Source organism: Astatotilapia calliptera, chromosome 19 (assembly GCF_900246225.1).
Source record: "Astatotilapia calliptera chromosome 19, fAstCal1.2, whole genome shotgun sequence".
Taxonomy (NCBI): domain Eukaryota; kingdom Metazoa; phylum Chordata; class Actinopteri; order Cichliformes; family Cichlidae; genus Astatotilapia; species Astatotilapia calliptera.
The window spans coordinates 19,839,452-19,850,120 of record NC_039320.1 but is presented as its reverse complement, the minus strand read 5'-3'; the positions used below and the strand labels follow the sequence as shown (position 1 = coordinate 19,850,120).

Sequence of the window (10,669 nt, the reverse complement as noted above, 5' to 3'; positions counted from 1 at the left end):
AATATAACAGTTTGTGAGACCAAATACCTTTTAATTTCATTTTAAGAACATTTCAGCCAGTTAAGAGACGCGAATAATTGATTATTTCCAGGCATTAGGCTTTGGATAGCATTTCATCTTCCTTTACTATCAATCTCCTCTCACTCTTGGTGTGTAATCACATGACAATGTGCCATTTATGTGTATTTATGTTGCTCTCCACGGGTGTAAAAGTCAGCAGAAACTTTTGTATCACTCCGTTTGCCCTGAGTTTAGTAGGTATTCAAAACTTTTGGTCTCTATTTATTGTCTCTGTCTGTTCTGCGTGCACAGCTGTTTTTGAAATAAAGAATCCTGCCATTACGACGCACTATTTAACACTGTTTGTGAAGCTCGTCTGACTGCTCCCATTCTCAAGAAATTTCAGGTTCTCAGCAACAGGCGTGGTGAATAAGCAGACATGACTATTGAAAATGACAGAGTACAAATGAGCCTGTGGTTTTGTTTTTTTTCCCTCGGGGTGAATTTCACGCAGATGACAAGGCTGAATATGCAAATCATCGGATACATGTATGCCCTGAAGCCAAATATCAATCAGATGCATAACCTAAGCCTGTTTTATCCCACGCTTTGTTTTTTTGTTTTTTTAAAGTTCTAATGTGGACTGCTTATAAAAAAACAGTTTCACAATTAAAAAAAAGAGTTTAAAAACAACTAAATTCCTTACTCATGCAGGCTTTCCTGTCCAATCTGGCACAGGCATACAGACTGCATTCTTGGCTCTGATTGGACGCGCAAAGGCGTGAGATATTTGCATATAGTAGGTTCCAGTGCAAGTCTGTGCATCCACAGGAGTCCTGAAACCAGACTTTTAACAGGAGGGTGATGCCTCTCTCTGGTACTTAACCATAGACATGTTTATGAGCATGAACTTTCGTGTTGTTGTTTTTAATACCTGCAAGTAAATTAAGCTCGATCTATTGATTTTAACACAAGGAAATGTTTGTTTTACACATCATCTAATTTGATGTGGTACAGGATGTGTCTCAAGCTGAGATAAAATGGAGAAATCTGGAAAGGAGCCAAAGCTAGAAAACAGCTTTCAACTTATGAACGCTGGAGTAAGAGAAAATGAAATGGATCGACCGAGATGCTGCATGAATGCAGATTATTTCTACCGAAGCCCAAACAGATGCAGAGAAATGAATCAAGAGTTTTGCGAGCAGAAACTTCATTTTATGCAGCATGTGGAGATGATCCAACCCAGAGTACCAGAAGATGGAAGAGAAATATCTTCCAGGATGAATCTACATCATCAGTCTTCTGATGACTGCTTTTCTCAAGGAGCGATGCCGAATGGCACAAAAAGAGAGTGCGGCTGCTGGGAATGTGGAGCAAAGCGTTGTGGAACAACTGAGCCTGCAAATGGAAACACAGCGAGGTAACCATGTTACACTTTTAGGGAGTAAAATACCAGCACACATTTGATTAGTTAAAGCATTCATTTTCAGAGGGGAGGATGAATGCGACGCTCAACCTCAGAGTGATTTAGAAGAGGAACTCGAGGCTCCTTTGCCGCTGAAAGATGACAACGAGTGGCAACACTGTACTCCCTTTTTACTTCCCCACCACGACGTGCATAGCTGCGGTAAGGAAAGCAGTTCTGTGATCTGTTGTGATTCTTTTATTTGTGTAATTAGATAAAAGAAACCTTGAAAGAGGCTGTGAATACTCTGTATGTTTGTAATACATATAGCTATGACACACATGTAGGGTAACACTTCATAATGTGGCCTGCGACTAAGAGCACTGTTCCCCTGTAATGAAATGGAGTTTTAACGTATTTAATTTGAAATTACCAACATATACTTAAAGGTAAGTACACTAGAATAAGGGGCTAGCAAGTATGCTGTACTTCGGGGCATGTGGCTGTATTATGGAATGACTTAACCTTGCCTAACTTCTGAGTACTTTACAGGAAAGGTGTCAAACTTTATGCAGTAAGTAATTTTAAGTACAATGCAGGTAAAGTAAAGCAATTGAAAAATAGAAAAAACAGAAAAATGTAAAAGAAGTTTTAAATATTAGGATGAAACCTGTTGTGAATTTAAGGGTTGTGATTAGTATTTACTGTTTGAGGTAAAGAAAAAAGATGCTTATTTACTCTTGATTTTGAAAAAACTGCTTTTACTGAAAGACTTTCAACAGACACTCCCATAGAAATGTTTAAACTGTACACAATGACCTTCGTCATATTATGAACTTAATACTCTGCAGGAGAATGGCTGTGTAATCTCAACCAATACCATCCTCAGTCACGTCACCTCTCTGCTCCTTTCCAGCACTGGACACCTCGGAATCAACCCCAAAATGGGTAAACACAGCTGACGATGTATTCAGAAAACAACATTTTTTACATGTATGGTATATTGATAAAGGTTGGCAAGATTATGTGAAAGATGTTGGTCTTCGTATATTTTTCTTTCTTGCTGCTTCAGGCTCCAGTTTCATGACCACTTTAAGAATAACATCATGGGAAGTGTCTCAGTTAACGTCCCTCACTTCTCACTTCCCACTGTGGAGGATGTTTCACGGGTCAGCATGCTGAATGTGGGCTCAGCAGGAGCAGAGGAGTCCGCTTCACATCCACACGGGAAAAGGAAGGGCATCCGTTTGCCCGATGAGTGCCGTGAGTCACTTTTTTTGGCACTTTATTGTCTCTGTAACAAGGAATGCACATTTAAGTGTTAACGGAACAGATTAATTAGTATCTTAGAGACATTTCGTCGCTAGCGCAGAAACTATCTACTTAGCACGTAAACTGAAGTAATATTTATTTGTATTGTCTTTATAGATTCACATTTAAAATAAAAAGCAAGCTCAAAATATTGTAAGAAAGCTAGCTTTAGGCTATATTTTTGATTAATTTTTCAAATTTATAATATAGGAATGAGTTACTTAGAATAATGATGAAGATATTTTTGCTGACCACATTTTTTATATACATTTTTTTTTTGTTTATTTTTAGAAATCGGTGACCCAAACCCAGTGGTAGCTTAATTATTTTCTCAAAATGTAATTTGATACCAAAGGCAGTCAGGATAAAGGTACTTCACCTATCTGATCATTTTTATTTGCTGCTGTTTCTTCTTTTTTGAAACGTTTTAAGTCACAGTTTGGCTTTGAACACTTGCACTAAATGAAGCATCAACAGCCAAACCAGTATGTAACAGTATAGCAGAAAATACAAGTACGCTTATATTAAGCTGACACTGAACATAAAGCTTTAAGATTCTGATTGTTTGGGTTTTATTATCTTGCCTCTTCTCAGGAAACGTTTTCATCACTTACTCTTCGGACGTGTCCTCAGAGATGGTCCCCTTTGTGGATTTCCTCACAAAGCAAGGTTTTCGACCGGCTGTAAGTTTCCACCCTGTGTACACTATCATTCTGTAATATCATTAAACACTTTGCTCACAGCACTAACCTAAATTTCACAGATTGACTTATATGACAGCTCCATTAGATGTATGGACGTCAACAAGTGGACAGACAGTTACCTTAAAGATGTAAGTAATTATGAGAACTGTGTGCGAAGTTATATTGTTACCATAAATTGCTGCAAGTATCTCTACAAGTCTACCTTTTTAATACTCCTTACTAGGCTACACTATTATTTGCACAGGTCTTGTAACATGTGTTTTTCTATCTTATTTTTAAACTATGATTCTAGCTTGATAGTCAGTCTGCTTTCTGTTAGTGTTTATGTAGTTATGTGGTTGTGTGAGCTCCGGAGAATCTCAGATTCCCCCTGGGATTAATAAAGTACCCATCATCAAGATCAGCAAGTGTGTTACCCTCTATAACAGATAAAATGATATTTCATATTCCATGTTTTTGCTGTATCTGTGTTTATTTCAAGTTACTTTTGTATGAACACTGTCTTTTTATTCAGTGTCTGAAATTTCTGTCTGTTTTTTTTTTTAACAGCCGTTAACCCTTATTATTATCGCCATCAGTCCAAAGTACAAGGAGGATATTGAAGGACCTGCAGTTGACAGCCATGGTCTACACACCAGATATATCCACTCAATAGTGAGGATAAATCAGCAATGGAGGAAATACTCAAATACTGTATTTTAGCAGAGGAGTTAATTCTACACTGAATTAGAAAATGCTATTAAAATATTAGAGTTGTGATACTGCGCAAAAGTCTTGAGCCACCCTTAAATTATTTCATTTAATTTCTTTAGAGGGCCTTGAGCAATAATTCTCCAGGCTTTCTGAATGGCTTTTTTCTTTGGACATTCAAGCATAAAAATGCATTTAACTTGAAGGATGAACCAGCGTTATGTCTACACACGACAGAGAGCTTAGCAAAGAAACAATTTAAAATTGTATCTTTAGACACTTTGTTACAAACACTATGTCAAAACATAAGGACTAGGCTTAAAAACAGATCTATAGCAGACTCAAGGATTTATAATCCTTATATACATTAAAAAAAAAACGTTTTCACGTTTCAATGAATTGCTGCAGCAATTTCCAGTCGTCCTAGCAAAATATAAATAAATGGAGCTGACTCCAGACTTTTTCCACAGTATTGTTATTTAGAAGTGTTCAGTATGTAAAAGAACATTTATTCATTTTTTTCTTAACAGTAAGTTTTATGATTAAGTTCTTCATTCCTTTAATGTTTATTAATGTTTATGAACACAAAAAAATAATGTCATATTTCTTTACATAAATAATATGCAATAATGCTGACAGGTAAACTTAGAGTATTTTATTGTATATTTAATTTTGCCAGATGCAGAATGAGTTCATCCAGCAGGGGAGCTTGAATTTTAGATTCATCCCGGTTCTCTTCCTTTGTGCATCCCAGGTCAGAAAACATTTCCCATATTTATCCCTTTGCATTTATCTTATCTTTATTATATATATATTTTTTAAAAACTGTGGAAAATCTCGACAGAAACATGTCCCAAGCTGGCTCCAGAATACTCGCGTGTACCGCTGGCCGCAGGACACTGAGGATTTGTTACTGCGACTGCTGAGGGAGGAGAGATACGTGGCTCCTCCTGTACCTGTGGAGCTCAGCTTATTCATCAGGCCTGTTACCATGAGCGACGCAGCTACACTGTAAACAAACAAACTGGTGTTCGGGCATGTGTCTGGGTTTAATGTTTCTGCTTTAAAAGCTACATTTTGCAGTACGTTTATTTTACAAATCCACAGTTTGATCCAGTTTAAGTTGAGATATAAGCTCATGTTCCAAGTTCTATTTTATGTTAAGTGCTGTTTTTCAGATGACTCAATAAAGTTTTTTCCATGTATTTAGACACATTTCTCTGGTACATTTACTATGTAAACATACGCAGAATATATTATATAATAACTCTGAATGGCATTCCTACCAATGGTGTGGCTTATTTGCACAGGTGTCACCTTTTGGAGGTATTGGCCTGTGGGAGACTTTCTTGGAACCACCCACATACTTGTAAATGTCCAGATTACCTTCTCTCTCTTTGCAGCATCCCCCCCCTCCCCCTCCTTCTCATTATTCACTCCACAGCAGTGTTTGCTAATCACAGTGTTATACACAGCGCTTTTGTTGCTATTATTTTTTATATTTTCATGGTTGTTTATCATGAAAGCAATGTTCTTAGTTTAGCATCAGGATTAAGAGGGTGGCCTTTTTGTTGTTGTTGTGGTTTGGATTGGATTGCTCTTTTTACTGTGTGAAACTATCTAACTTTAATGAAATTATATTAAGACTGGCCAAACCGACCAATCTAAAATATATTTGAATAAAACAGAACAGACTTTATCCAGAACTTTGGGGTGCAAATCAGTCACCCTCCATCACTTTAGCTGCTACTCAGGTTTTTCAGATGTCCAATGTCAGTGGGATTTTCATTGTGGTGGTTTTTTCTCAGATGGAAAACATACTTAAAGTCATATCAATCATTTTGTCAGTATTTTATACAAAATGTCAATGCTAGCAGAGACCACTGAATTTAAGTAACTACCGATGATTAATTTATTATGTTCATGTGAAAAAACCCCAATACTGGAAATAGGAATTTTAAATAAGAAATGAACTTTAAGCTCTGTTGCCTTGAAGACACAAACCATGGATCCCACGTTGCAGGTATTAAAATAAATTAAAATAAAAACCTGAACAACTGGAAGAAGCAGTTATGGAAAAGATTTAGGCCACCGGGGGGGAAACAATTCTGACTTCTTTTTTCTTTCGATGGCCCTAATCCTTTTCCATAAGCAGTTGCAGTTTTGGCTCCTGTTAACTTTTGTCAAACCAGGATCAGGCTACATTTATCCATGATTCCTATTAATGACCTCTTGCAGAAAAACATGCACTTATGGACCTTTTTATGGACTTTTTTTTAATCAACTAGTACTAGTTCTGAAATTACTCAAAAGAAGCTGTTTTAACCTAACTTGAAGGTAGAAGGGGGGGATTTGAAGGTAGTTTTCATCTGAATTGCCATTAATCGTGGGCCTGTGATTTGTTTTTAGTGGACAGAGTGCTGCAGCAGCCAGTAGGGGTGCTCAATTCAGCCAGCTGATCTTGCACACCCTTGAACGTCCAAAAAAGGTCTGCCAGAGCGGCTGGTGAGCAGAGCTCCAGCTAAGAATAACCTGTATTTTCTGGGCGGATAGAGTTACCTTGCAGCCTTCCTGCTCTCTGCACTGGCCTATACCCATGTGAGCCCCCAGAAACACTGGGTGAGATATTGTGCATTTCCCCTCACCCTGCCCAGCCCTGTGCTTAGCTTGGCTGATTCTTCCCCTGTGTCGCTTTACTTTGCCCCACTGTCCCCAGACCCCCTTTTTTAATGCTGCCTCACAGGCAGCTCCAAATTCCCCAACATATGTAGGCTTTCAATTCATGCTTAATTTTCCATTTTTTACTTTTTAAAACCTTGGACAAGTTCCACCTGTGGATGTTATGGGTAAGAAGACAAGGCTGTGACGGTCCAAGTGACAATGGAATAATTTACCACCTGGGACACTTTTTTTTTTTCCTGAGAAAGTGGATTCAAACTGGATTTACTGGAGCCGTCACCAGTTAATTCTTCATGAGGAGGCTTTGTCTCCAATTTAAAGTATCCTACCTGAGATAGTCTACACGTCACAATGGCTGAAGGTAGGGTTGTTACACCTGGGTCTTCAAGCACAACTGTTCAAATAAAACCTTTACTACAGCACAAAAATCCACAGTAATAAATTCTGCATAACAAATAAACGGCAGTGTTTTGATAAGTTGTGTCCTCTGACGATGATGTGTCGAAAGTTGGTTGCTATAAATATAAGCTATCAAGTCACCAGAGTATTCGCATTGCTCTCCTGTGACAGACTGCAGCTGCAGCTGACCTCAGCCAGCGTGGTAGACCTCAAGCACGTCAAAAGGAATATACATAAATAAATAAAAGTGTGAAAAAACACCTGCAAGTCCTGCATTCACAGTACTGTGTAAATGTAAGACACTCTTAGATCATGCTTAAATGTGCAAAAGTGGTGTTAGTGGAGGAAAAAAATCGTCTTCGTCTGATATATTAATGCAGAAGACTGCTGCTACTGATCCACCAGTGTCTATAAAGAGCATTTCCTTGTGACACTGTAGACCTGCTTTTCACTTATATATGTACTGTTTCTTATTGCAGTCAGCAAGTTTAGACAAGTGTTCCCTATTCTGTATGCCTTTGTGCTACTCTTTGAATCGTTAGCCGTTATTTTAAAGGCATCAAAAGCACTGTAGAAAGCTGATAACAATAAATAACCTGTAAAGCTTTATAATGCGCTCCAGCACATAGTCTTTTCTTATGAAGTGTATAGTGCATATTGGCTACTCTGTAAACAAAGCCAATGCTCATAATTACTTAATGTTATTACTTCAGTTATCACCAGTTTTAAAAAGCACATTTTAAGATCGAATGTTTTTGGGTTTAGGGTTTTTTAACAGCGAGTGAACTTGTGTTTTCACAAAAAATGTAATAACACGATAGTTACTTAGAAAAATTGCACAGCTCTAAACGATGCTGTTGATTGAATAGTTGAGTTTGCGTTTGAGAGGTTTTTTTCCCCCGTGTCCTACACGCTGGAAGCAAGTCGTCATGCATCGAACATTTTCAGAGTTCATTCAACTTGGACCTTGAGTGAAGGTCTCCCTGACGCCTGACATTACAGTAAATCAGTACAGATAATCTTACACTCTGTGCACAGCATTTAATGATGATAACACTGTTACTAAATGCTGCCTTGGGCATTTTTCACTGTGCTAAGCCAGTCTAAAGTGTGTCAGTACATTTGGAAAATGTCACTGCTAAAATTGGAGTGCCCTATCACACCATGACTTTTCTGATGACGTTTAACATTTCCGATTAATATAAATAATAAGGAAATAAAGAGACAGTATAGGCTCATGGTAAAGATGAAAAATTATATATATACAACTAATAATGCACTATGTGCGCAAAATGTCTTCCTGTCATGGTTTGTCTTCATTGTGTAGATGAAAAGACTTGAAAGGTTTAAGAAAATGGGCTTTTATTAAGACGCCAGGGCAAAATCATTGTTACGATAGTGAAATTACTGAAAGAGGGCGATAATATGACCGAAAAAGACTTACGCAACAATTGACAGATCTGATAAAACATACATAGTTTGCACACTTTGTAACAGAGGAACAAAACACGGAGAAACACTTTCACTGTTGTTAGGAGACATACAGAGATTTCACAGCTAAAAGTGTAATGTCAGCTCCCTCTGGTGGACAAACTATGCAAGTGTGCAAGTTCTTGCTACCAATCACTCATTATAGACAACAATAAATATGTGTACAAGCAGACATTTAATTGTTTTATCAGTTCTGATCCACATAGGTTTTGCACATGATCTGCAGTGGATATTTATAAAGAACTGAAACCCTTGTGGTTACTTTAGCAGTGCAAGAATATCAAACATTACAAGCACAAGAACAAAAGCAGAAAGAATTTGTCAGACTAACTTTTGTCTATTTATGTCTTCCACATATAGTAGCCAAATCAGCCTCCCACGCTGCAGCCACTGGGTCCAGTGACGGAGCAGCAGCGCCACAGACGAGCTCTCTCAGATCCAAAGGTCTGGGGCTGCTCAACAAGGTGAAAATGTCTGTTGAGCTGCTGATCGCCCTTGCTGCTCTCCTGTCCTGGCTGGTTGTAGGTGTGGTGATGTTTGACTTTGTTGAGTACAAAGCAGTCCCCGGTAAGCCACAAAATCTAAAAGTGTATGTCCCCAAGTCTTTTAAGCCATCAGTTATGCAGAATCTGACCAACATGTTTGCTATCATCGTTAGACATCCAGCAGATCATAACGGACCCTGTCCAGGCCGTGAACGACGCCACTGATGAGTTATCCAGTCTGCTCAATAAGTTTCAAGGTAGTGGGGAATTTATCTTGGCACAGTTTTTATTTGTGTAAGCTCTCTAATGCATGACTTGCTGTACTTTTGCAGAATGCGCACCGGATTTAAGTGACCCCATGTCAGCTGCCAGATACGCAGCCGAGGAAATATCAGAAGCAAAAGATGGGTTTGTTCGATATTTGTCAGATGAAGAAGGTATGACCGCTCACTCCTACCAACACAAGCAAAAAAACAAAAACAAAGACTGCTTAATAAGTACAGAATAATCTTCTGAAACCACAGGGAACTTCTACCTCAGCTACATTGACCCTGTGGTCATTGGTAGACAAGCTTTCCATTCAACGAATGACTTCATAGGTGGAGCACTGGGTTCCTTCAGGGACACACTGTGTGCTGTTGTGGATACATCACTGGAAACCATAGAAGATATTAAAAAAGGTATGTAATTTATACTTGAATCCTTTTTCTACTCAAGACTGTTTTTCTCTTGTTTCACATACAGTTAATGAATGAATAAATCTGTCTTTTTTTTAAATACTTGAACTAAACTTTAACTCCCTTGCTGGTTTGTAACATTATTAATTAATGCAGAATGTACTTACAAATGCACTTACTTTTCTATTTCTTTTCCATTCAGGAAAAACTGATCTTGGCTATATTGACCCTGTAATGATAGGCAGAGGTGTCTTTAATGCTACTAATGAGTTCATGTGTGGAGTGGCGAGCTACATCCAGGATGTGCTCTGTTCCATACTGGACACTACACTGAATGTAGTGAAAGGTATTTGCGCTCTCTCGTTTAACCCATAACCTCTTAAAAACAACATAAAAGAATATCTATCTAACACAATTTAGAGAGTTTGCTTTGCGTACTTTCTGTCCGTATTCATTTCCTGTTTGTGTTTCTCAGGAACCGTCGACATTAGCTTCATGGACCCTGTGGTAATAGGAAGAAATATATTCCACGTCACAAATGACACAGTGAGTGGAATATTTGGCTACATCCAGGACGTGCTCTGTGCCATCGTAGACATGATACTGGATGTATTCAAAGGTATTCAGTGCCTCCATATTGTCTCATTTGTGATGTTTGTGGCTTAATATTTACAGTACATCTTATATTCTGTATATACTGCTTATGCATTTTACAGACTTTATTAGGAATGTATTTTTAGATCAACAGTAACTCTTTTTAGCTTGTTATGGATGTTGTCCACTAAACAAAAACTTATATAACTTATCTAACTTTGACAATGCATGCTT

At 38.0% G+C, this 10,669-nt stretch overlaps 2 protein-coding genes across 4 annotated transcripts in view; both read left to right on the top strand.

Annotated features, from left to right (window-relative positions):
- The first annotated feature begins 721 nt into the window (after window positions 1-721).
- On the top strand, window positions 722-5,316 carry LOC113012209 (adapter protein CIKS-like). 3 transcript variants are annotated; one of them, XM_026152265.1, is made up of 10 exons: window positions 722-877; window positions 1,018-1,420; window positions 1,491-1,627; window positions 2,257-2,353; window positions 2,478-2,668; window positions 3,311-3,399; window positions 3,480-3,548; window positions 3,970-4,074; window positions 4,790-4,864; window positions 4,955-5,316. In XM_026152265.1, exons 2-10 carry the CDS (start codon window positions 1,041-1,043, stop codon window positions 5,123-5,125), a joined length of 1,314 nt encoding a protein of 437 aa, XP_026008050.1. In that variant the 5' UTR covers window positions 722-877; window positions 1,018-1,040; the 3' UTR covers window positions 5,126-5,316. The 3 variants fall into 3 exon arrangements, with proteins under 3 accessions (XP_026008050.1, XP_026008049.1, XP_026008051.1); XM_026152264.1 differs by having other exon boundaries at window positions 722-1,420; XM_026152266.1 differs by having other exon boundaries at window positions 722-1,627; window positions 2,322-2,353.
- Window positions 5,317-6,668: 1,352 nt separating this feature from the next.
- Window positions 6,669-10,669, top strand: part of LOC113012701 (trichohyalin) — a 30,768-nt gene continuing 26,767 nt past the window's right edge. Inside the window, exons 1-7 of the mRNA XM_026152998.1 lie at window positions 6,669-7,150; window positions 9,040-9,246; window positions 9,338-9,421; window positions 9,497-9,601; window positions 9,689-9,844; window positions 10,044-10,187; window positions 10,317-10,460. Of these exons, the coding sequence (XP_026008783.1) occupies window positions 7,141-7,150; window positions 9,040-9,246; window positions 9,338-9,421; window positions 9,497-9,601; window positions 9,689-9,844; window positions 10,044-10,187; window positions 10,317-10,460 (850 nt within the window). The 5' untranslated portion in view covers window positions 6,669-7,140. The remainder of the gene's footprint in view (window positions 7,151-9,039; window positions 9,247-9,337; window positions 9,422-9,496; window positions 9,602-9,688; window positions 9,845-10,043; window positions 10,188-10,316; window positions 10,461-10,669) is intronic.

Bases quoted from the DNA above. Each gene is read 5' to 3' on its own strand.
- LOC113012209 (XM_026152265.1), top strand. From the start codon at position 1,041: ATGGAGAAATCTGGAAAGGAGCCAAAGCTAGAAAACAGCTTTCAACTT. The intron at 1,628-2,256 runs GTAAGGAAAGCA...AATACTCTGCAG, and splicing joins CCACGACGTGCATAGCTGCG to GAGAATGGCTGTGTAATCTC. The intron at 3,400-3,479 runs GTAAGTTTCCAC...TAAATTTCACAG, and splicing joins AGCAAGGTTTTCGACCGGCT to ATTGACTTATATGACAGCTC.